General features: G+C 45.2%; 1 protein-coding gene across 1 annotated transcript in view; it reads left to right on the top strand.

Moving 5' to 3' along the window:
• The window catches only part of GFPT2 (glutamine-fructose-6-phosphate transaminase 2), a 45,676-nt gene extending 24,449 nt beyond the window's left edge, over positions 1-21,227 (top strand). Inside the window, exons 7-19 of the mRNA XM_006080750.4 lie at positions 144-205; positions 1,730-1,809; positions 2,245-2,362; positions 7,291-7,454; positions 8,842-8,937; positions 9,017-9,114; positions 9,386-9,506; positions 12,146-12,303; positions 12,443-12,557; positions 15,479-15,606; positions 17,492-17,659; positions 18,707-18,868; positions 20,376-21,227. Of these exons, the coding sequence (XP_006080812.3) occupies positions 144-205; positions 1,730-1,809; positions 2,245-2,362; positions 7,291-7,454; positions 8,842-8,937; positions 9,017-9,114; positions 9,386-9,506; positions 12,146-12,303; positions 12,443-12,557; positions 15,479-15,606; positions 17,492-17,659; positions 18,707-18,868; positions 20,376-20,420 (1,515 nt within the window). The 3' untranslated portion in view covers positions 20,421-21,227. The remainder of the gene's footprint in view (positions 1-143; positions 206-1,729; positions 1,810-2,244; positions 2,363-7,290; positions 7,455-8,841; positions 8,938-9,016; positions 9,115-9,385; positions 9,507-12,145; positions 12,304-12,442; positions 12,558-15,478; positions 15,607-17,491; positions 17,660-18,706; positions 18,869-20,375) is intronic.
• Positions 21,228-26,357: the final 5,130 nt, after the last annotated feature.

Genomic DNA, 26,357 nt, shown 5'->3' with positions numbered 1-26,357 from the left:
CAGTACCCTGGGTGAGTGACCCCAGGACCACCTGCAGTGAAGAGGCCCCGGGAGAGCTGTCTGGACTCGTGGACTGACTGGGCTGCAGCCGCCTAGCTTAGCCAGAGTAAGTTGTTCTTCACTCTCCTTTCTTGTCTTTTCAGGAAGGCGCATTTGCCTTGGTTTTCAAGAGCATCCACTACCCTGGAGAAGCCGTGGCCACAAGGTAAGGTGGAATGCCCTGACATTTCCAGTTACAAATAAATAAAATCACTTAGCTTGAGGCACAATGTAGGAGCAGGGCTTCTGGCAGAGTGGAAGGGACTAAGGGACAGCCGTGGCTGGAGTTTCTGATGTAATTAAAAGAGAAACTAGAAAATTGGATATTTATTTGAAATCTCTAGATTTTTTTAGGAATTGACAACAAATTCAAACTAAAAATAAAATTGTATAGCGAGGGCAGATCCAGGTTTCAGGTCAGTTTCAGAAATTCCCTTTAGAAAAAGTATGTAAAATTATGAACATGAAATCAGGAACACAAATGAATGTTGATTTGAGTCCAGTAAAGAAGAGGCCTTGAAAGCTTAAACTTCATCACCTTCACGCCGGGTGTGACCCAAAAGTCAGCTGAGAGGCCTGGGTCAGCCCACACGTCCTTCTGTCAGAGCCCTGCGCTGTGTGGCCCCAGCACTGTGTGGGTCACACAAGCGGGTGTGTGAGTGCCGTCATGTAACCACCCACCTGTGCATCCACCATTTGTCTATCTACCCATTCATCTGTCCATCCCTTCTGTCCATCCACAGTCAATCTGACCGTCTACCCATTCATCTATCCATCACTCCAACCAATATTTGTTGATACTTACTGTGTGCTGAGCTGGGGACTCAGGGCCACCGGACCCTTAAGGACTGGACGGTTGTGCAGGAGGACAGAGCTGGGCTGAGAATGTCGTTCTCTGTGATGGGGGCTGGGAGGCAGTGCACAGGGGGCCCAAGGGGAAGCAGGTGTTGGCCTGGGTAAGGCAGGCCGAGAAACCAGCATGAGCAAAAAGCTCAGAGCCTCGGGTGAGGGATCTGCAGTTAGGCCAGGGTGGTGACAGGGAGGGGCACTGGTGGGACTTAAGGCTCCTCTAGTCTCAGTGGGTACCTACTGACACCTTCTATGTGCCAGGCATGGGTGACAGCAGCGAACAAGGTTGTGTGGACACTACCCCGTGAAACCCAGGAGCTGGTGGGGAGTTGGGAGGTGGGCAGAGGCTCAGCTCTGTAGGATCTAGGGTGCCCTGTGGTTGCAGGCTTCCTGCTGAAGGCACCGGGGAGCCATGGAGAATGTACCTGTGGCCCAGACCATCACAATATCAAGGCAGGACATTATGTGAATGTACTATAATTTTATTTTTTCTGGATCAGGAACTAAATTGCCATTTGGAATTTAAGTCTTTCAAATTATAGAATTATAAAATGCTAGTTGGTCCCTGTCACATTTTGAAACTCCTTTTAAAAATCTGTTATCATGATGTTACTATTTTGAATGCAGAAGAAGGTAGTGTGAAGAAGCAATAAAGCTTTATTTTTCTAAATTATCTATAATTAGTGGTTCTATAACTTCTGGGACAATCTTTGGGATGTCTTGGGGTTACTTTGCCCTAGGAAGGGGGCTTGATGTGGATACCATCTCATGTTCAGAGGACACCCAGCCCAGCCCAGAGTGTCAAGGCAATAGGTAATTCAGTTCCCTCTTATCCTTACAGGAGAGGCAGTCCCCTACTCATCGGAGTAAGGAGCAAATACAAACTCTCCACAGAACAGATCCCCGTCTTATATAGGACACGTAAGTTTCTTGAGAAGGACTTGAGCAGCGCCACACTGTTCCAGAGGCAGCAGCTCCCCTCAGAGGCAGGATGCGTCCCTTCACTCTGCTGGGACCAGGTCCAAACGGTTTTCATGCAACTGAGACTTGTCTCCATGTTTTCAAAAGCTTTTTATCATGTATATTTTCAAATATGCACACAAGCCATGGGAGCCCCATGTGGTTCTGTTACATAAAGGCACCCATGTCCTGATTTGAGTGTTGATTTGGTTTGTTTTGTTAGCAGTCAATTCAGAGCTCTTCCTATTTGAAGATCTTTTACACAATTTGGCTGATACAGACAAAGCTAAAACTTCCACATTTCTGCACATGTATTCAAACGGGAAACTGGCTTCTTCCTGTTGTTCAGAGGAAATAGTTTGAACAGGATTTGTGATCCTTCCCTTCATTTTCTAGGCAATATTGAGAATGTGAAGAATATCTGTAAAACAAGGATGAAGAGGCTGGACAGCTCGACCTGCCTTCACGCTGTGGGCGATAAAGCAGTGGAATTCTTTTTTGCTTCTGATGCAAGGTAGCTAGACCTTGTTTCCTTTCTTTCCAAGGATGATGTAATCAAGAAAGACTGGCTGAACACCCTCCTTTCTTACTTACCCCCCACTTGAGCTGTTTTCTCAAGGCTCAGCAAGGGGAAGAGGTGACGGCCCTCCCGAGGGAGTCCTCGTCCAGTGACCACTTTTAGCCTGGCTGGCATCAGCACCCCTGCTGGCCAAAGGCGAAGCCCACTGATCTAACAACATGTGGGGCTGTACGGAATAATTGAATTAGTTGCCAACAATGTAAAACTGGGAAATTTTCCATAAAAATCTAAACATCTAACTTTCCTGGAAAACCAGCAGATTTGAGCACACCAGACAGCTCCTTCCAGTCCTTCCTGAGGCCATTCAAAGGCTGCTCCCTTTAGATGGGGCAAGTGTCTCCAGACCTGCGGTCCTTCCTGAACCTTGCTTGCCTTTACCAGCGTCTGACCATTCATAAAAGAGCCAAGATTGAGGATTCTGGCCCAAAGGATCCCAAAGTCCATGTTCTCATCTGTACGCCAAACAGTAATTCTGAAACTTGAGAAAGTACGCTTCATGCCCGTTTTAGTATATCCAAAAAATGGATACACACAAATACACTCAGAAAAGACAGCAGCACTTTCCTGCTGGTTGAAATAGAAAACCATCATGTGCGCTTAGTCGCTCAGTCGTGTCCGACTCTTTGCAAGTCCATGGACTGTAGCCTGCCAGGCTCCTCTGTCCATGAGGATGCCCCAGGCAAGAACACTGAAGTGGGTTGCCATGCCCTCCTCCAGGGGATCTTCCCAACCCGGGAATCGAACTGGGTCTCCTGCATTGCAGGCAGATTCTTTACCAGCTGAGCCACCAGGGAAACCCTAGAAAACCATCATAAACACCACCTCCTTTATCTAAATCTTGATTATGCCTTTTTTTCCCACCACCCTCTGGTAGGGCTTCGATGCAAAGCAAGGAGGACACCGGGTGAGGTCTCCTGGGAAACATGAAGTAACAGGAGCTGCAGCCCAGGCTGCAAGGCCTATTTCAGCCCCAGCCAGCATTGTACTTAATTCTGGTTAGGAAAGGGCAGCGGTTCCCAAACTGTGTTTCTTAGTGCACCATTTCAATGAGAAACTAATATTTCAATGGTTCTAAGACATATAGTTATCTCATAGATTTTAGTATCTACGAGTCAAAGTCTAAGTCGCTCAGTCGTGTCCAACTCTTTGCGACCCCATGAACTATCCCCATGGAATTTTCCAGGCCAGGATACTGGAGTGGGTAGCCTTTCCCTTCTTCAGGGGATCTTTCCTACCCAGGAATCGAACCCAGGTCTCCCACATTGCAGGTGGATTCTTTACCAGCTGAGCCACAAGGGAAGCCCAGTATCTACGAGTAGCATCTTACAATTATAATTAGCTATAGTGCAAGGAGATCCAACCAGTCCATTCTGAAGGAGATCAGCCCTGGGATTTCTTTGGAAGGAATGATGCGAAAGCTGAAACTCCAGTACTTTGGCCACCTCATGCGAAGAGTTGACTCATTGGAAAAGACTCTGATGCTGGGTGGAATTGGGGGCAGGAAGAGAAGGGGACGACAGAGGATGAGATGGCTGGATGGCATCACTGACTCAATGGATGTGAGTCTGAGTGAATTCCAGGAGTTGGTGATGAACAGGGAGACCTGGCGTGCTGCGATTCATGGGGTCGCAAAGAGTCGGACATGACTGAGTGACTGATCTGATCTGATCTGATAGTTTTAATTTTTTAGAAGTGCATAAAATAATCACAATCTTAAGATCAATATTACCTTATATTCATTGAAGTATGGTAGATGTTTCTCAAAAAAAAAAAGCCATAAGTACATGAAAGAGTAAGCAATTATTTATAGGCAATATGATTATATACTTTTGTATAATTATATAAAATCCACCTGAAAGGCTGTCAGAAGTAATACTCATGGCTCTTCAGAGTATAAAGATGTGGAAACTTGACATCCCAGCAGTAGCCACTTTGCTGTCAGCTCAATGAGATGGGTATTAGGGGACCACATCCACCCTGTCCCCCACTCATGTCTCCATAAGTGACTGGTACGGCTGGCTCTCAGCAAACCTTTGTTGGATGGAAAAAATAATATATTTACCATGGCTGGGGGAAAAAAAAAGTTGTACTCCCTTAAAATAAATTTAAATAAAAATAATTCAGAACCTGTTTGGAGAAGACTGCAAAAGTTTACCATAAGAAACAAGAAGGATCTGAACACAGGGAGAGATTCCACATTCCTTGGTAGGAAAGTCATGTCCGACTCTTTGCAACTCCATGGACGATACAGTCCATGGAATTCTCCAGGCCAGAATACTGCAGTGGGTAGCCGTTCCCTTCTCCAGGGGATCTTCCCAACCCGGGAATCGAACCCAGGTCTCCCATATTGCAGGTGGATTCTTTACCGTCTGAACCACCAGGAAAGCCCAAGAATACTGCAGTGGGTAGCCTATCCCTTCTCCAGCAGTTCTTCCTGACCCAGGAATTGAACTGGGGTCTCCTGCATTGCAGGCAGATTCTTTACCAGCTGAGCTACCAGGGCAGCCCTAAAATAAATTTAAATAAAAATAATTCAGAACCTATTTGGAAAAGACTGCAAAAACTTACCATGAGAAACAAGAAGAGATTTGAATTAAGGGAGAGATTACCACATTCCTTGGTAGGAAGGCTTAATATTATTATGAAGACATTAATTGGTTTACAGTTAATTTAATAATTTAAAATTATTTTTAAAGAAATTGACTCTTCTTAAATTAATCTGTAAATTCAATGCTGTCATTAAATCTCTGACATTCTTTTGTTTGTGTAAGTTCTTGGAACTTAAAAAAGTGATTCTACAGTGTAGTGTGTATAGATGAAAAAGTACATATTGGAAAATAAGAGTGGCGAAGGTGACCCTCTCGTATATGAAGGCATGCTGTGGCGCTCTCATGACAACAGTGACCGGCATGCACTGTGCACTTACAGCTGGACACTGTGCGGAAGGCTTTACCAAGACTCTCCCGTGCAGTCGTCACGACAGGCCTCTGGAGAAGGCACAGTGGTCACCTTCCACTTTGAAGTAGAGGAACCCAACACGGGCTTAGAGGGGTCATGTCTGTGCTGTCCAAGGCCACAGGCTGGTAAGAGACAGGGATGAGGACTCCACCTCAGGTCTAACTCCTGGACCTATAATCTTGATGACTCCCCATCCATTCTGTAAATTAAAACAATGATTATATTTAAACATGCAGATTACATGCACATGTAAATCAAACACACATATTAAGCCCTGTCTGAAGGAAAGTACAGTGTAAGCAGTATTTCTTTATTGGAGATTGAATCAGGCCATTTTTACTTCTTCCTCTTGTTGACTTGTGTGTTCTGCTTTTTATTCAAAAAACATATATTGTTTAAAATACTTTTTCTAGTGCAAGGGCTTTCCATCCTACTTTATCTTTCTTCGCTAGGATATGGAGATGCCTCTCTTAGAGCCATAAACTTGATTGTTTTCTCTTTTTAACTTTGTACCAGCAGTTTTAAGTGCTCATTTTTCTGCACAGGGTACATATTGGTATAGCACTTGGTGGAATGAGCGTTTTTTTCTCTCACGGTCCTTCAAGTACCACCTTCATAGTGTTAAGTGTTAGTCACTCAGTCGTGTCTAACTCTTTGCAACCCCATGGACTATGGCCTGCCAAGCTAGACTGTCCATGGAATTCTCTAGGCAGGAATACTGAAGTGGGTAGCCATTCCCTTCTTCGGGGGATCTTCCTGACCCAGGGCTCTCCTGCATTTGTAGGCAAATTCTTTACTGTCTGAACCACCAGGAAAGCCTGCCTTCATGGCTTTTGCCATATCTGTGTACGACCTGTACTATTGATTACCTTTCTTTTTCATTTACCATCTCAAGGGAAAAATCGTTATTACTTTCCACACAGAGAAAGTTAGTTTAAAAATAAACACAGTGACTGCACATTTCATTAATGGATAGATCTTATAGTTACCTTTAAGTTCCCCCCCTTTGCTTGCATGCATGTGTATGTGTGTATAACAGAAGTCATTTGTCCGAATGAGTTTCCCTCTAAATGGATTTTGTTGTGTGCCTCCTCCGTGTTCTTCTGTATTTCCTGCAAACAGGAGTTTACAGGCATTAGAAGCTTGATCATCAGGTTTGATTTTTTTTTGGCAAGACTATTGAATAGGTAGTGTGTACTTCCATCAGGAGGCACTAAGTTTCATTGTCTTTTTGTAGTATTGTTAAAATCCGCATCACCGGCCTCTTTCATCCATTATAAAGCAGCTCTCAGATTTTCATCTCTTAGTGTCAGTAGCCACTGATAGACCTTGATTAGGGCTATTAACAATTATAAGTTCATAGGTTGGTTATTATAATTCTGTCAGTCCTTCTTTATTAGCTGTGTTTTCCTCCTATAAAGAGAAACTTGCCTTCTTAAAATGTGGTTATTCTGAAAGATAGATCATTTGGAAAGGCAAGATAAATGTTCATACTTTCCTTTTATGATTCAGAATAATGTGTTCTTGAACATTCTCCAAAGCTGACGTTGTTTGGATCCTGGTTTGAAGAAAACAATTATAAAAGGACATCTATGAGATTATTGGGGAAATTTAAACATACTGGATATTTGATGATATGGAGGAATAACTATTACTCTCAGACGTGATAATGGTATTTGAGTAGGATTCAAAATAATTCTTATCTTTTAGAGCTATAAGCCAAAAGGTTTACAGATGATTTGATGTTTGGGTCTGGCTTAAGGGGCAGGAGATATGAGTTAGTGTAAATATGGCATATTGTAAAGTGCAATTCAGTGCTACTGATACGGACCCACAGTTGAGACGCAGCGAGTAAGTGTCAAGGGTGGGCCCTGTCTCTGACACCCATTTTTTCCTTGCTCCAGTGCTATCATAGAGCACACCAACCGGGTCATCTTCCTTGAGGATGATGACATTGCTGCAGTGGCTGATGGGAAACTCTCTATTCACCGGGTCAAGCGTTTGGCTAGTGATGACCCATCTCGAGCCATCCAGACCTTGCAGATGGAATTGCAGCAAATCATGAAAGGCAAGTGTCTTTTGAGAGTCCCTGTGCAGCAACCTCAGGGGCATGTACTCTGTGAGGGAGACTCTCTTCCCTGTCCAGGGTGGGCACCACAGCCTTCCTGCCTGCCCTAAGCACTGGGGTGGGGCTGCAGGTGGTCTGTGGTTCATGCAGCTCAGGATTATGGGGTGCCTGGCCTGGCTACTCCAAAGGGAACTCCTGACTGTGTCCAGGTACCAGGTCTTCCTGCTTGATCTGACCCCAGTCCATCAACTACCTCCCTTTAGAACTCTATAGGACACATTCCTACAGGCCTGCAGTAACAGGAGACTGTGGACTACTCTCTCCTTGCCAGGGGAGCCCGTCTTCCTGCACGCACACTGGTCTTCCTACACACTCTTCTCCACAGGGCCACCGGGGTAAACTTTTAAGAGTGTGAATCATATCCTCTTATCCTGCTGCGTAAAGCCCTCCAATGGCTTCCCACTGCTCCTTGAATAAAACCCTCCCAGCAACAGCCCACAACCACCCACATCCAGCCGGGCACCACTTCATGCAACCCTTTCTCACTATGCCTCTGTCCACCCATCCCGCCCTCCTCACCGTTGCTCAGACAAGTCGAATGCTTACTTACCTGCAGGGAGTACTCACTCAGCTTCTCACAGGACCGGCTTCTCTTAATCATTTCCCCTGAAACGTCACTCCCTCAGAAAGCCCTTCCCTGATCTGTATCTGCAGCGGCCCCCACCTCTCCTCACTTGCTCTGTTTGCTTCATGTCACTCTTTGTACAAGTCCTCTGCCGAGGGCAGCATTCAAGGACGCTGCAATGCTGGACATCATGCATCTGTGTGTCACAGAGGCACTCCCAGCCTGTTTGCACATCTGTTGACAGGCATCAGGCATAGCACCTGTCAGGAGGTCTGGGATAGTATCTGGTTTCATTCAGATCAGAGCCCTGGAAAAATGTGGCTCAAAGGGTTTTTTCTTTTTTGTTTCAATACAGAAGTTAGGAGTGTATTTGGTTTTGAAAAGTGGTCTATTTCCTTGGACTTGCTTCATGTGCACTTTCCTAAGTAGGGGGGTAGTAGGAAGTAAAGCATCGTACTTTCTTGTGGCCTTGCTAAGAGGAGCATGGCCCAGGAAGGCCAGCCATGCATCTGTTGCTTACATCCCTCCCTCCCTCAAGCTGCGGGGTATGCTATGCACACTGAAGACAGTAATCATGCCTGACCTGACTCATCACCATGAGTCTCAGATGGGACAATACCTGGAGATACCCTTCGTAATCTGTAGTGGCCTTCATACGTGTCCCTGTGACTGCATAACAACTTTTCTTCTTGTTTGAAAGCTAAGCAGTGGTAGTGTAACAAAATTAAAATTGATTCATCTTGTTGATGTTTGTTTGACCAGGTAACTTCAGTGCATTTATGCAAAAGGAGATATTTGAACAGCCAGAATCCGTTTTCAATACCATGAGAGGTCGAGTGAATTTTGAGACCAACACAGGTAATCCCTCATCCAAGCCCTAGGCCTATGTGTGGTCCCTGTGTCGTGTCAGCATTAATGCCCTGCGTGTGTCCTGCAGTGCTCCTGGGTGGCTTGAAAGACCACTTGAAGGAGATCAGACGATGCCGGCGGCTCATTGTGATTGGCTGTGGGACCAGCTACCACGCCGCTGTGGCCGTAAGTGTGACAGGCTGGACCCTCGACAGTGCCTGGGAGGCAGTGTCGGCTAGGGCAAGATGAGTCTTAGATCCTGTCCTGTGTCTGGGCTTCCAAATTCGTTGCCATGAGCCAGTATGAGAGCTGGCGTGGAGCCCTTTCTCCTGCAGTTTGGCGTGTGAATGCCTGAATTTCCCTGCCCACCTGCACGCAGTGGTGTCTTAGAAGCTCAGCTGTCTTTGTCCCTGTAGTGTCCGTAACTGATTTTAATTCCCTTTTTTGTTGGCTTTAGACGCGGCAAGTTTTGGAGGAACTGACCGAGCTCCCCGTGATGGTTGAACTTGCTAGTGATTTTCTGGACAGGAACACACCTGTGTTCAGGGATGATGTTTGCTTTTTCATAAGCCAGTCAGGTAAGGGTTGTAGGTTTTCATTAGCTCACCTCAGGGCTCTGTCCTCTCGATGAGGCACCGCACAGCTCCTCGCCTCCTCCGTCCAGCGACGTTCTCTGCACACAGACTGTGTGCCACATGCTCTGAGGCACAGGGTCATTTAACCCTCAGAGCCATCAACTGCTGTCCCATTTTATGAGGAGGGCCATGCAGCAAAGTTTTTCCTTCTCCTGACATTCCAAGTCCAGGACTTAAGAGCCCCCTCACTGAGGTACTCATAAATGTGTGCTGGGTTTAAATTAGAGGAAAGTTTCATCATGCTACTGGTTGGTCATACCTTTAAGAACTGTTTGGGCACCAGCAATCCAGCAGTAGGGGGCATAGACACTGTTCACATGTAGAGAGTCCAGACCACCCTCTCCCAGCTCAGGAAACCCTGTCTGGGTGCCTTTCTAACATTCTGGAGCGTTTGCTCCAGCTCAAGGCAGGACAGAGGGTCAGAGAGGTGATCCACAGCCATGTGCTTGGAACTCATATGCATGAGCTCTGGGAGAATTCTTATAACACTTAACTATGCAGAATTCCAAACCTTTATAGAAGAAAGACTCACATGAGGAAGTGCCTAGGCTAAGCAGTTATGTTATGAAATACCTCACCCATTTTGTATTATCAAAGCCACTTTAACCTCTCCCTTTCATTAGGTTATTTAAAAGTCAATATCAAACATGTTATTTTATCCATAAATATTTCAAAACGTGTCTATAAATGATAAAAGAAAAAATATAACACCCGTGTCATTATCACAACTGCAGCATTAACACAATCCCTCGTATCTTTTTATGCTGTGTTCAGTTTGAATTTTTAATAGTATTTCCACTTCAATGACAAGCTAAGAAAAACTAACGCTGACATACCCACTATCTAGCTGACCACCTCGTTCCCAGGTGCTGCCCTCTAACTTCAGTTGCCACTTACCTTTGGGTTTATAATTCTGTCAGAGCCTAAAAATGTTTCGTGAATTGGTGGGAGCCAATTCAACTAATCAAAGAATGGAGGTGCATTTAATGTGGAAATAATGCAGTTTTACCTTATGAGTGACTTCATAGAAGGAGTTTAAAGTTTCATTTTGTTTAGCTCTTTACATTAAAATTTTTTAAACTATCAAAAATGGGGACACTGATGAATATAGATCTGTCCCCAGCTCCCAGCCCTGGCCCCCACTGGTGCTGAGAAAGGGCCATGTGGCCCATTGTGCTAGATGCAAGTCTGAGTGGAAACAGGAGAGGAGCAGTGGGCCGCAGTTCCAGCCAGCACTGGAACAAAGTCAGGGCAGCAGAGCCAAGAGTGGTGGCTGTGTGGACACTGAATGTTTGATTTTATGTTCTGCATCATGTCTAATTTCACTTGAGTTCTTTAGGACTTACCAACAGGGACTTCTTGCCAGTTTATTCATGAACCTATTTAAATTTTTTTTTCAATAAAAATAATTTGAGTCCACACTCGGAGGCTACAAGAAATGTTTTCCTTTAAAACAAGATCTGTTTGAGAAGCACCATTTAGGAGCATTCTTGCTTTTTAAATATTAAATTTCAGCCCATTCTGAATGAGGTCGTTTAGAGTCCAAAAAAGAATACTGGGAGCCAGGCCCAAGCCAAGTCTACTCCATCACCCACAGCTAATTGGCCTTGAGCAAGTGAAGCATTGACTTCCTCCGTCTCTGAACACCTCATCCTAAAGGGGAAATGGAGGTGATGCCTCCCATCGGGGAGGAGTTGTCATGAGAATTCAGTGAGACAGTGGATGAGAAACTACTTGTCACATAAATAGTAGCGAAATCTTGAATCTGAGAATCCACCAGGGCACAAGGCCAGACAGAGTGGGTTAAATAGGAAATGGGAAGTGAGATAACCAAAGAGTAAGTATAAACCACTCTGTCTTACGATTCAAGAAAAATTAGAGAAGACCAGGGACAAGAGAGTCTTAAGCCATTTTTAGAAAAACATGTCTCACATATTTTTCATGAAAACTTCAATTATGGAATTTAAATGTTCTGTTTAACATTCAATCACACACAAACTTTTAATAAATTCCTTCCAAGTTAGTTCCACTTACGAATCAGCTTTCATCTTCTAATTACAGAAATGATCACAGTAAACCACATTAACTGCATTACTAAACACCCAAGTGATCAAGTGATTCCCATATGCCTCTGTGGTTGTGGTCCGCATGTGGAGGCCCCATCCAGTTGAATAATTTACCAATTTTCATGAGAAAGGTTTTAACATCCCTAGAACATGCACTTCACACTAAAGGGTAAAATGAGAAGTGATAAATTAATTTCAAACTTTGAATCCAAATCCCCACGAATGTTTTATTTCCTATTTACTTTTAAGACTAAAGAATTCTCCTTTTTTCAAGATCTAAGTGCTAATTGTGTCTCTGGTGTTAGCAACCCTTAAATAAAGAACATCTTACATTAAAAAAAAGAGAGAGAATCAACTAGAAAAAATTATTGAGCACACATTTTCCATTCTAAGCACACACAAACTGTGTCTGGGCACCAGTTTCTGCCTGAGAGCCAGAAGTAAATGAGTAGGGGTGGAGGTTAAGGCTGGCAGAGCCACACAGCTGTGAACTGAAAAGAAGGACCTGTGTGGCAGGGGAGACGGCAGACACCCTCCTGGCACTGCGCTACTGCAGGGACCGCCGAGCTCTGACCGTGGGCGTCACCAACACCGTGGGCAGCTCCATCTCCCGCGAGACGGACTGCGGCGTCCACATCAATGCAGGGCCGGAGATCGGTGTGGCCAGCACCAAGGTAGGAGCCACGTGGGCACCCACGGGAGGCCTCCACTGGGTGGGTGGTCCTGGAGGGGAGCCCCGGGATCTGTCTCATCTTGAGTGGTCACCACATGCACATTGCCCAAGTTCTGCCAGCACCACTGTTCTGTCCTCAGGCTTACACCAGTCAGTTCATCTCCTTGGTGATGTTTGGTTTGATGATGTCTGAAGACCGCATTTCACTGCAAAACAGAAGGCGAGAGATCATCCATGGCCTGAAATCTCTACCCGGTATGTTCCAAGCTCACCTGCTCATTGTCAAATCCTGTAGACTGTTCCTGGCTGCTCCTTTGCCTGACTCTCTCCATAAATGATATTTCTCTTCTCCTCAAAACTTCTCCTTACTGCTAAACTCCTGTAGCAGCCCCACACTGGGCCAAGATTCCAGTCCACACTTGTCCTCAGGCTGCGTAGCCCTGCACGCTGGGCCCCTGTGCCTCTGACCCTTTCCAGCTCCTTTCCCCTCCAGGGCCTCCCTCACCAACCTTCTGATCTTCAGCAATACCAAGCGCTTTTCACCAGAAGACATTTGTCCTGGCTCTTTCTTTTACCAAAACCCTCTTCCTCCAGCTCTTCATATGACAAACAGCTCCCGTCACCCAAGTCTTAGCTCAAAAATCACCTCCTGAGACCCTCCTTGGCAACCCTAATAGGGAACTTAATCCCTGCTTGCTGCTGCTGCTGCTTAGTCAGTCAGTCATGTCCAACTCTGTGCAACCCCATGGATTGTATCTTACTAGGCTCCTCGGTGCATGGAATTCTTCAGGCAGGAGTACTGCAGTGGGTTGCCATGCCCTCCTCCAGGGGATTTTCTCAACCCAGCAATTGAACCAGGTCTCCTGCATTGCAGGAGCACTGAGCCACCAGAAAAGCCCAATCCCATGCTTAGCTCTCTGTAAAACAGGAGCCCATTTCTTTTCTTTGTATCACATGCCATGATTTGAAATTACCTGTTCTTCTGTGTATTGACCTGTCTTCCCCAGCCGTGTCAACTTAGCGAGCACCAACCCTCTCTGTCAGAGTCACTGCTAGTTTCCAGGTGTCCAGCCAGGGCAGACAATCAGTAGTTGCTCAGGAAACACACAAGGAGTGAATGGCCCCAAGGCTTTTCTGGGTGGAGCCATTCCCAGTCTTACCAGACTTTCTTCTGGAACCAAGGGCAAAGAGAAGGCAGTGAGGGAAAACCACTGTGTAGCCATGCAAGGCCTCAGGGTCTGAATCGGACCAAGACAACATGCTAAAAATTTTCTTTTATTAACAAGAAATAAAAAATTTTCTTTTATTAAATTTTTATTAAAATTTTCTTTATTAAAAAGAAAAGCGTTTTCACTTTAAGCCAGGTAATAATCCTGCAAAAACAGGACTCTCTTCTGGTAAGTGGGCAGTATCAAGATGTGACCCAAAGATCCTGGGGGCATAGAAGACCCTTTCAGTGAAAACTATTTTTGTAGTAATGCAGTTTTATGATAAAGAAGATGCTTTGCCTTCCTCACTGTGGACATTTGCAGTCGCGCTGGTGGCCGCCACTGGCGCTCTCAGCAGTCTTCAGGGCCAAGGCAGCACAACTGTTCTCATGACCAAAATGCAACAGCTTCACTTAGGGATGTCTTTGATTATGTGGCAAAATGCATTAATCTTACTAAATTGTAATACTTTTTAGTATTCTATGTGACACGTGGGGGGTATGCAGCAAGTGCTTCTGCTGCACCCTGAAGTCTGATGGTTGTTCCAGAGGAAAGCACCCTGTGGTTGACTGAGTAGCAAGCTGAGTTGGTACTTGGCAGACATTTTCTCAAAAGTGAACCGAGTTAGCCCCAAACTTCGAGAAAAGCTGATGATAGTATCCATTGCCGATGATAACCTTTGAGCTTTCAACCAAAACAGGATATGGAAAACTTGTAGCTGTCAGCTCGAGTGTGATGACCTCCCAGTACTCAGAAACATCTCTGATAAGCCCACAGTGATTTTAACAAGTCTTATTTTTTTAAAAAAATATTTTATAATGCATGTGTCTATTTTTGGAAGATTTGAATAACCCAGTGAACCAATATTTTGCAAATGGCCAATGCAGTATTGCAAAATTATGCACATGTAAAAGATCCATTTAAGTAAGTACACAATAGACTAATACATTTTAAGTTGACAAAGTAGGAAATTTTTATTAATATGATCTCCCTTTTAAGAGATTGTCACTTCTTAAGTTTGTTGTAATATCAAAGACATTCACAATTATTTGAAAAAGTTATTTAAATACTCTTTCTCCAACTACAAATCTTTGAGGCCAGATTTTCTTAAACCAGAAAACATATTGCAATGGATTGAATGAGGAAACAGATAAGAGAATCTGTCTTCTATGAAAAAGTCAGGCATTAAGCATTTACAGAAATGTAAAACAGTGCCACTCTTCTCACTGTTTTTATTTTTTATTTTTTAATTTCATGCTTAAATCGTTACTTATCAATGAGTGAATAACTAATTTTCTCAGTTTCTAATCTGGTAAATATTGATAGATAAAACCCACAAAAATAAAGGCTCTTAGAAATTCACAATAAATTTTAAGATTATAAAGGAATCCTGAGACCAAAGAGTTTGAGAAGTGCTGGTCCATCTCACACAGGCTTTTTCCAGACAGAGCACACGGCCAGATGAGGGGTATTATCTGGAGTGTCAGCTCTGGCTGGCCAGCTGGAGGTTTAGCCTCACTGATACTCTGTTGTCTTGCCTGTAAAGTGGAGCGAGAAATAACACTTCCCTGCTTACCTTCTGTGCTCAGGAAAATATGAGCACAAATATGAACCACCGTCACAATAAAATCCTAGCCGATAACACAAGCTGTTTCCCCTAATCTGCATTTAAATATGCCACATTATTACTTCTCATTTTAACTTGCTCCTATCTTTTTTGTTTTGCTTGTTCCTATCAATTTCTGTATCATGGCTTATGATTCATACCATGGTTATAATAAAGTAGAATTGCTATTTTAAAAAAATAAAATAAAATAAAATAAATAAATTTTTTTTAATGCAAGGGAGACAAGCGTGTAAGCGATGTGAGTTCGGAAGCCTTGTCTTATACACCGTGACTTTTCTTTGTGAATCTTGCTTTATAATTGGTGTGACTGGCTCTCCCCCTCTGCTGTGTGCCTGACTTAGAGCTGATCAAGGAGGTGCTGTCCCTGGATGAGAAGATCCACGACCTAGCCCTGGAGCTCTACACACAAAGGTCGCTTCTGGTCATGGGGCGAGGCTACAACTATGCCACATGCCTGGAAGGAGCCCTGGTGAGCACCCTCTGCCCAACCCCCTCCTCCACTGGCCCCTGAGTGAGCGCAGGCGTGGGAGACACCCCAGGAAACCCACAGGAAGGAGGCCAGGGCGTTGGGCTGGGGAGGGGAGGGCATCGCTCTCTGACCCAGTGTTCGAGCCCTGCTGACATGGAGATGCAGGCTCCTAGTCTCCTGCAGAGAGGGGCTGGGCGCCCTTCCAAGAGCCCTGGGGTGTTCGCCTGCACCAGGCGCTATCTGGGATAGTCCATTCATACCTCACAAGCATCTTCTGAGACTGGCAGTTATTGTTCATGTTTGACCCAGAAGGAAATTGAGCCTCCAAAAAATTCACCTTGCTCAAGATTACATAGTAGAAGTGATCAACCTAAAATTCAAACTCAGTTAAAAAAAAAAAAAAAAAAAACCTTTGCTTTTTTCTATTACCACAAGAAGTCTGTGTGGGAGGATTTGGGCACACCAGAACTGCAGGGTAAAGTCTCTACAGTTTCCCCTGTTACTCCTCAAACTGCTGAGGTGAGGTGAGAGCCTGCAGGAGATAAGCATAGAAAGCCCTGCATTTTTAATATCAATGGCTGTTTTGCCCACTGCAGCAATAAAGATGTGGCTTGAGAGAAAGCTGATAGAGTAGGGGCAAGATACCAGGACCACAGGGCTACTAAGAGGGTGGAAAGAGATGTACAGAGACCCGAGCCTAGAGCTTGCCTTACTCACTATCCACTTGCTGTTTACGGATCAGATGATCAAGCAAGTGCGGCAGCATCTATAACTCAGCTAGACTCCCCTCCTCTCCCTGTGGGAGCAACTGCCTATACCCCCCACCACCCCCATTTGGAAGAATGATGCCACCAGTGGGAAACAGAGTATTATAGCAGGCAGGGCGTTGGGGTGCGGTGCTAGCCTTGAGTTGCCAGATTGCAGGAAGCTTCAGCTCCCACATCCTGCCAGTGCAGACTCTGGCACCTGTGAGGGGCCAAGCACACAGCTTCTCAGGAGCAATAGACTCAGTGCTCAGGTGGGGCACCCTCTTGGTGCCCCACAGCTATGCCTCTGCTGTCTAGTGTGGGGTGCTCAGCTGCAGCTCCTGAGTGTGCTGGCGAAAGATGCATATCCAACTGTGTCTCCAAGTTAGTCCTGGAGGAAAGAAGGAAGCTTTTACACTGCTGCTGCCACAAGCCCGTGGCCCCTCTGTGGTCGCTTGGGTACAGTACTTCCGCCGTCTGCAGCATCCAGAGTGGAACCGCACTTCTGACAATGTTTCCCTGACCCAAGTAGTTCTAGGGGAGTTGAGAAATGTTTTCTTCGACACTTTCACTAGTTCAATGACATGGGTTTAATGGTAACTGAAAAAAAAAAAAAAGGGATCTCTCTAAACATAGGGGGAAAACTCCATTAACACCCCAGTGTGTGTCATTTTGCTTGATAGTTAAGTTGGAGCAACACTTTAGAAGTTATTAATCATCTAGAATTGAGGGGTCAGTTAATCAGATAATTAAATGAAGGTGTAGAATACAATGCCATCATTACAAACTATGACTGTTAGGGAAACCATGGGGCTGGCTCAAAAGGGAAGGGGACAAGCTAGACTGACACTGACTTGCCCATCACGGTGGGGACAGGGTGGCTGTGCCCCAGAGCTCGACTGAGGACACAAGCTGTGTGCTGGGCTTTGTGCATGCGCTAGGCAGCAGGTAACCCTCTTCCCTGGGCCTGGCCTCACTGGCTACCCTCAGTACCACTGACCACTCCAGTGTGTCCATCTGCCTTGTGGGCCTCAGCTCCCTGCTCCCTGGATCATCCTTTCCCTGGCTTCCCTTTCTCCCCACTGGATGATCTGCTCCCATTAGCAGCATGACACTGATTCCGCCTCATGTTTCCCCAGAAAATTAAAGAGATAACCTACATGCACTCAGAAGGCATCCTGGCTGGAGAGTTGAAGCACGGCCCCCTGGCACTGATTGACAAACAGATGCCTGTCATCATGGTCATCATGAAGGATCCTTGCTTTGCCAAATGCCAGAACGCCCTGCAGCAGGTCACAGCCCGCCAGGTGAGGGCCCTCCGGCAGGCTGGGTCACTTCTCTCCTGTTCTCTTCCACTCATGCCCACCTCACCCACTGTTGGCCAGCACCAGCAATGAGTGTTCGTTCCTGCTGGTGAGCAGGTGTGAGCACATACTTCTGGGGTCCCTCGTGCATCGTGCACATTCAGAAAGGGACTGGCCAGCCTGCAGCCATGCCCACAGAAGCTCCTAGGTGAGGCCCAGTGATCCAGCTGACCTGGGGGTTCCTGGATCCGAGACATGAGACCAAAGGAGGTCTGTTGGAGATCCCTGGGGGCAGTTCTGATATTGGCCACCCAGAGTTAGATTTCACAGGTGAAGGGCTCTGTCCTCCACAAGACCACTCTCACGTCAGCCACCAACTGCGGTCTTTCAGCTTCTCAGCCCACCCACATTTCTGACCAACTGGATCCAAATTCAGGAGTTTCCATTACTGAAAACAACCCCCACCCCCAGGTGCAGTAATCCACTAGAACTTGGAAAACACAGGCTGCTTCCTCTGCCCTAAACAGTCTTCCCACCTTTCTTCAAGCAGTTGGCCTCTCATCATTCAGGTCTCAATACAAATGCCTCCTTTTCAGAGAACTTCTCAAACTTCCCACTGTCTCCCAATCATGTTACGGGGTTTTACTGCCTTGGTTACATTTATCTGAAATTCACTGCTATTTATTGGTTTGCTTATTGACATTTTTGTTTTCCTACCACTTGACTATGAGCCCCTAGAGTAAGGGGTAAGAACTCCTGCTCTTTGCAAGGCACACTGAAGCCACTCAATAAACGGGTGCTGAATTAATGCAGCAGGAGGCTGCCCCACCACCACAACCACGGAAGCATAGGAACCTTTTTGACAAAAGCCTCCAAACTCTTTGACCTTTACACAAATCAGATACATCACCTGACTCATAACTCCAGCAAAGACAAAAGATCACAATATTATTATTGCAATATGTTGATCTTAGAAACTCTGCTGTGTGTGACAGATTTTTCTCCTTTCAGAGATGACCTGCATCTTGTGATCACATTTTTCTGTCTTAGGGTCGCCCGATAATATTGTGCTCCAAGGACGACACTGAAAGCTCCAAGTTTGCATATAAAACGATCGAGCTGCCCCACACCGTAGACTGCCTGCAGGGCATCCTGAGTGTGATTCCACTGCAGCTCCTCTCCTTCCACCTGGCTGTACTCCGAGGATATGACGTACGTCTAAAAATTGCACCTCATCCAGCACAGGGGAGAGACATAATCCCAGAGTTCCATTTGGTTCTTAAATACTTACTGGGTATAAATATTCATAAGGGAAATATTTTCATTCAAAATAATTTTTTAAAGTAACTTATACCCCCTGAAAACAACGACAGGAACTGCAAGATGTGTAAAGACCATATTAAACCATAAGCTCCTCACCCAGAGGCAATTTGATGAGCAAATTTTTTAGTTTGCTCTTTTCCTTGTGCCTGTAAATTTTTAAAGATTTTTTGAGATAATATCAAGGATGAAATTTCACAACTTTCTCTTTAATACAAGTGTATACAACACATTACAAGTTCTCAGATCTTGAACTTGTAAGCAGCATTTGATCATTGCACAATATTCCACCACAGTCTTATAGATTTTAACAATGACTTAACCAGTCTTCTGTTGTTTAAACTCTTTCTAATCTTTTGGAATATTTGCATAAATAACAATTGCAGTGAATTATCTTTGTGCATATATATATATCTTCCTCCCATATTAGAAGGTTTATCCTCAATCTAGCAAATCATTCAACATTTTGAGATTCGTATTTCAATTTCTGTTCCAGAAAAGAACCAATTTATGATCTCACCAGAAAGTGTGTGTGCATATAGAAGTTTTATTACAATTTTATTTTGAGGAGCTTTAAAAAATACATATCAACACCAAAAACAATATAACAAACATCCAATGGTACATACGTCATCCATCATTGACAATCGCTAGCATTTTGTTATATTTGTTTCTTCTCTTCTTTAATGTTATTGTAAACAAAATAAGACCCTGTAGACAAACTTGAAGCCCCCTTTATCAACCATCCTCAGTCACATTTCCTTCCCAAGCCCCACCTTTAACCAATATTTTAGTGTGTCTACTTCCAAAAAAAGTGAATTTTTAACAGTACAAATTGAGCTGCTGCTGCTGCTGCTGCTAAGTCGCTTCAGTCGTGTCCAACTCTGTGCAACCCCATAGACGGCAGCCCACCAGGCTCTCCCGTCCCTGGGATTCTCCAGGCAAGAACGCTGGAGTGGGTTGCCATTTCCTTCTCCAATGCATGAAAGTGAAAAGTGAAAGTGAAGTTGCTCAGTCGTGTCCAACTCTTAGCAACCCCATGGACTGCCGCCTACCAGGCTCCTCCATCCATGGGATTTTCCAGGCAAGAGTACTGGAGTGGGTTGCCATTGCCTTCTCCAAAAAATTGAGCTAGCTGTTTTTAATAGCATGAATCATATCCTTTTAATAGTGTTAACACTGCATGACACATATCAGGTGCAGCATTAACATTTACTGAATAAACATAATTGTTTCTAGAATAAGAAATCCCTTCCAAGATGCAGGTCTCAAGGAGCTCATGGTTGGAGGTGCCCAGGAATATTCATCTTCCTATTGTAAAGTACTTTGAGAGCTGGCTTTACAACGCAGTGTGTTGCTGAGACCTGTGGGTCTGAGCAGCTACCTTCTGTCGTTTTAGGTTGACTTCCCCAGAAATCTGGCCAAGTCTGTAACCGTGGAATGAGAACCGAGAGGAGACCACTACCACCTTCAAGACCTGTCCCAGTGAAACCAAGTGGGAAGAAAAGCTGGCATTCGGCGTGTTCTCAGTAGATCCCGATAGAGCTTGACAGCTTTGATGTGCCTTGTACCCAAGTGCTTTGCTTACAGCAGGTAGTGTTTTCTCTGTGTCCTGAAGTCACCAGAGGAGAAGGGAATCATTGTTTACACATGGGGATCTGAGCAGACTCTTCCAATACCGTGCAATAGAGATACAGCTCTCTTCAGAGTAACTGTGAACCTTTTTTAACCAACACTAAAGACAAAATATTTATAATGACAGTTGTATAGCTTTTAAGTTATTTTTCTAGTATGTGGCTTTCTGTAGCCAACGGTGCCCTCAGGCTACCTAGTGCACCCAGTCCCCTGGCAGGGAATGTACATCTCAGATCTGAGTGCCAGGCATTGCCCCTCTGGACTCTTTTCTCCTTTCCCATCCTCTCTTGGCTGCTACTGAGTCCTGTCCTCTGACCTCGGGGAAGCCCCCTCCCCCCATCTTCCTATGCCTCCATAGGTCCTATCAGATCTCAGCTCCTTTCAAAAGTATCTTCTCATCTTAATCTCTCTGACTCTCCAACTTCTCTTTCATCTCATCATGGTTCTTTTTAAGCCCAGGCAGTATTTTGGTCCCTGCTCCTGCCCAGAGTAAAAACAGCCTGAAAAATCCCATGCAAGAGAATAGTTTCAAGTGGGCTACACTGCCCTCTGTTTAAAAGCATGCACAATCAAAGTACTATGCAATTTTAAGACAATAAATAACAGTAAAATTGTGTGTGTGTGTGTGATTTTTGTTAATCTTGTTCTTTTCGTGTACATATTTTTTGAGGGCTCCTCAAAACAAACAGCAAAACAAACAAACAAACAAAAACAAAACAAAAACAAACTGAGCAGTAACTCATGGGGGCAGCCCTGTTTCTTGGTAGTCACTGGCATTGTCCCCATACCCATGACCTGTGTGCTTCTAGGAGGAAAATGAGGACTGTGTTAACAGAGTGGAACAAAATGCAGGAGGTTTGGAACTCTGGAATGACAATCCACTCGACAGATGTTGGAGGAGGTTATGCTGCTTGAGATGGCTGCCCAGAGCCTGCACACAGCACACAGGGGTGAAACTCAGATTTGTACTTTTTTCCCCAATGATCCTATAAAGTCACCAATTTTATTAGTAGAATCAGGCAGGAAGATAGAAAGCCAGAGAGCCAGTTCTGGAGTTGGAGCTTGGCTCCCTATGAAAGTGCTATCCCAGACAGCGCGAATGGTGTCTTCACGGCCACTAACTGACATGTGGGGCTCTAGAGCACCAGCAGACCTTAGTTCTGGATTACCTGTGGGCTATCCAGTGACTTTTCCTTCCCCTTCTAGGTTCTCCCCTGAATAACAGGGGTTGGAAACCTGGGAACTACGTTTCCAGCTGAATTCCACCAGTGAGAAGCACTCCTGGGAGATTTGAAAGTTTAGAAATTGTATTATCCATTGAGAAATTCATATCACTTATTTCTGCTCTGGCAGAAGTAGATGGGGGGGTCCTATTGTGGCCCTTAGCACCAGCACACCCACTGTGGCAGTGCTTGCTGTGCTGGCCACCAGCAGAGGCTTCCTGGGGCTCCCCCAGGATCCCACTTCTGAGAACTGGCAGGAACCCAGGGGCCCTGATGGCATTCTCAGACCTTCCTTCTGCCCTTCTTACAAATAAATAAGGGTGTAAGTTCTGCTGGAAATGCCTGCTCTGGTTTCTGTCCTCCTGACCAAACAATGACCAGTACAACTTTTGAGGTTAAGAGACTACAAACTAGCCAGAACATCTTTATCTGAATAACAACCAGAAAAATGTATTTCATCCTTCACTCCTGAGGTGATGACCACCCTCACTTCCATACTAATCGATCCCTTACTTTTCTTTATAGTTCTGTTTATCACATTCACACAATAACACTCAAACAAAACTACAACCTAGCCTTGAAATCAGAGGACAAGCACACACCAGCCATGCAGAGAGAAAGCAGCACTGCCCACACTGGGCAGAGGCTCCCATAGGAAGTGGGCAGAGCAGGCTGGGGTCATGGTCCGACTTCCATTTCTCCGGGAGGTGACAAGGCCCCTTCTGGGGGAATTTGCAAGCAAAACCATGAGTGAGTTTGAGAAACAGGGCTCTCCACAGTCGGGTGCCTCGCAAGACTGAGGTGTCAACCAGGTGCTGGACATACAGCAGAAGCCTGGTCAGTGAGAGTGGGCTGCTCTGTCTTCTATTTCTGAGCCTGCTGTGGTCTACTTCCTGCTCTCGGGGAAAAGCAGAAAACCTCTGTGAGTGATATGTGTCCTCAGCAGAGCCTAGGAGGAGAGACCCTCATTACACATGGTCAAGTCAAGTACTGATGAGAATCTGGGCCAGTTCTCCTGAGCATTCTGTCCTCAAGTAAAGAAGGTGATCTGATGGAAAGGGGGGTCTTGCTGATGACAGTCCATGTGGTTCAGCTGCCTCCCCATCAGCGGCAGACCTGTCACTCTGGGGTCACCTTTCACCTTCCTCCAGGAAGTCCCGCCTCATCACTCATCTCTCTTGCTTCCTGTCTCTTATACTCTTCTTTTGAATTTCCTTCTTTGTTCTGGTGGAGCACATCCTTCTTGAGTAAAGATGCTGGGAGGTAAATGTTTTGAGGCCTAGCATGTCTAGAAATGACTTTATTACTCATACTTGATTGAAGGTTTAGCTAATTATAGAATTCTATGTCAGATAAAAATGTTTCTTTCAGAATCATAAAGGCAGTGATCCCTTATCGTGTTCTCAGTACTGCACCTGAGGAGTGCAAAGTCACTCTGGTATGCCTTTGTCAGTGACCTCCTTATTTCCTTCTTTTTGTTCTCTATGTTCTCAGATATCACAACAAGGTGCCTTGGATCTCTTTTCATTTAGTGTTGATTTCAGTCTGATTACTTATAACTGTCAGGTCTGGATGTTTTCTTGAGTTACTTTTTTGTAGACTTAATTTTGCTTCTCTGGCCTTTCTGTTATTCAGAGGTGAAGCTGCTGGAGCATATATCTCAGGGGTAGAGCCTTTGACTACAGAGGTCAAGCTACTAGAATGACCTATAATTTCTTATCCTTTCTATTATTCATCTTCTCTTTTTGTGCTACTAATTGGGAGGTTTCTTCAGTTTTCTCTCCCAACCTATTACCAAGATTTTTCATTTCTTCCAAATGATTTAATTTCCAAGAGCTCTTTTTTTAGTTCTGATATGTTTAACTAAAGCCCATAATTTATTCATATGTCCATAATTTGTCTCTAATTCCCTTTTCCTATTCAGGGACATCACGTGTCTCCTTTTGGCTGAGTTTCTCAGACTTCCCTTGTTTGTGATTACTTTGACAGTTTTGAGGACTATTGGTGGGTATTTTGTAGACTGTCTTAAACTTGGATTTGTCTGATGCTATCCTCATGGTTAGACTGGTGCTCTGTGTTTTGGAGAGGAAGACCTCAGAAGTAAAATGCCATTCTCATCATTTCATATCAAGGGTACATACTATCAACATGTCTTATCAGTGTTATGTTAAACATGGTCACCTGACTGAGGCAATGTTTGTCAGATTCTCTATTCCCCAGGGCTTTCTGGGGAATCCACTTTCCATACTGAACTCGTTAGAAGGAAGCCACAATGCCTACCCCACACTTAAAGAGTAAGGGAAGTAGGTTTCACTTCCATAGGAGGGACGTATCCATATAAATTATTTGGATTTCAGTACAGATTTGTCTGTTCTTCCCCACTTTTTTGTTGTTAAATCATCTATTTCTATTACTATGAAACTCACGGATATTTATTTTTATACTTTGAGTCACAACCTAGAACTAGGTTACTTTTATTTTGTTGTTCAAATTTTCCAGCGATGGCTACTGGGAGCTCCTTCAGCTGGCTCCTATGGCACGCCCCCTTGTTTGTGGATGTGCTTCGGAAGCACTTCCCTTCTTGCCTACAGCCTGCTCTAGGCTCATCTTGGATATTCCCAGCCCCTGCCCTAGAATCAGCCATTGCTCTAAGGACCCCTGGTTTCCTTTATTTGAGAATGGCATTAGAAACCTAGGCTCTGGGTGTGCTACTCCTAGGATGTCATCACTTCTAAGGCATCTCAGCTGAGAGCACAAGACATAGTTTGTGTGCTGAATTTTTTTTAATGGTGGTTCTTGTTTCAAGGCACGGAGAAGGCAATGGCACCCCACTCCAGTACTCTTGCCTGGAGAATCCCATGGGCAGAGAAGCCTGGTAGGCTGCAGTCCATGGGGTTGCTAAGAGTCCAACATGACTGAGCGACTTCACTTTCACTTTTCACTTTCATGCACTGGAGAAGGAAATGGCAACCCACTCCAGTGTCCCTGCCTGGAGAATCCCGGGGACGGGGGAGCCTGGTGGGCTGCCGTCTTTGGGGTCGCACAGAGTTGGACATGACTGAAGTGACTTAGCAGCTTGTTTCAAGGATGCAATATTTTTTCATATCCTCTGAAGCCTGCAAAGATTTTTTTTTTTTTTCTGTTAGAATTTCCTTCTCTACATAGCCTGTTTTTCTGTTTGATTTGTCTAAGTTTTCTTTGCCATGTGACCTTGGACTGTTCAGTCAGATTCAAGGTAGGCTGAACAGTCCTAGGCACACAGTGGCACTTATTTTGATGCCGAGATTCACTGCTGGTCAATGTGGTAGGGGACTTGTGGGCAGATGGAGGGTCAGGCCTTTCCTTTAGGCTTCAGGGTTGGTCAGACTTGCAGAAAAGTTTTCTAGTCCCTTGCCTTTGAGCAAGGGTCCAGCAACTGGTACTCTGGGAAACACCTGGAAGAGGAGGGCTGAGGATCACTGCATTCAGTCATGGGGCCATGGGTTCCCCATTCTCATACAGCTCCCATACTTTCAGCTATGCCCCCAGCTCACACACTCTGTTTCTTATCACTGGAGAGTAAAATCCAGACTTCTGCCTTTCCCAACTGTTTTCTACCCTTTCTCTTTCCATGTCCTCATATGAGACTGACTGACCAGCATGGGGGTGAGAGCCCTGAAGGGCAAGCTATCACAGTCCTCCTATGGGGGGTTTTCAAACTTGACTTGAGACAGAGAGAGCAGAAGGTGACATGGGAAGAAGGAAGCTGACACAGGAATGCGATGGGACAGAAAGACTTCCTCTGGCTGCCAAGGCCTCACCCTAGCTCTCAAGCCTGTAGTACTGAGACCAGCTTTACCCCTGCAATCCCTCAGGTGCTATGGTGCAGGAAGCTCCCCACATTGTCCCCATTGGTTTAAATGCAGTATGGCTTTCTATAACACAACTGAGACAGTACTGATTTGAACCCTCTGACACATCTCTGGTCCTGGTAAGGGCTGGGGAGAAGACAGAGGAGGGCTTAGGGGAGTCGAGGGAGAGTAGGCCATGTGGGGGGAGGCTGAAAGCCCACTCCACATGGAACCAAGGTACAGATAAGCTAATCCATTGCCCAAAGGACCATAACTGAAGTGGAGAGCCTGACCGGAACCCAGGCGAAGAGGCCCATATGGGACGGGGAAGTGGGCAGTGTCTGTAGCATCCAGGGCAGGGAAGGGCAGCCAGAAACAGATTCTAAAGGGCCTCCTCATGAGCAGGCCAAGGGCAGAAGTCCCCAGTCAAAAACCAAGCCAGGTTTCCCGCTCTGACTACTCCTCCTCTCTCACCCCTATGGCCTATCTCCAAGACCCAACAATTCCACCTCTTAAAGTTTTTTTTCTTTACATTAAGTTTGCTTTGTATAATTTACACACATTAAGTCATCTTTTCTGAGGTGCACAGTTCTGAGTTTTGATACATATACAGTCATATGCCTGTGTGCTAAGTCGCTTCAGTCATGTCCGACTCTGTGCAACCCCGTGGACTGTAGCCCATGAGGCTCCTCT

Source organism: Bubalus bubalis, chromosome 9 (genome assembly GCF_019923935.1).
Source record: "Bubalus bubalis isolate 160015118507 breed Murrah chromosome 9, NDDB_SH_1, whole genome shotgun sequence".
NCBI lineage: Eukaryota > Metazoa > Chordata > Mammalia > Artiodactyla > Bovidae > Bubalus > Bubalus bubalis.
The sequence above is the reverse complement of the archived record's forward strand: the minus strand, read 5'-3'. Positions and strand labels throughout refer to the sequence as shown.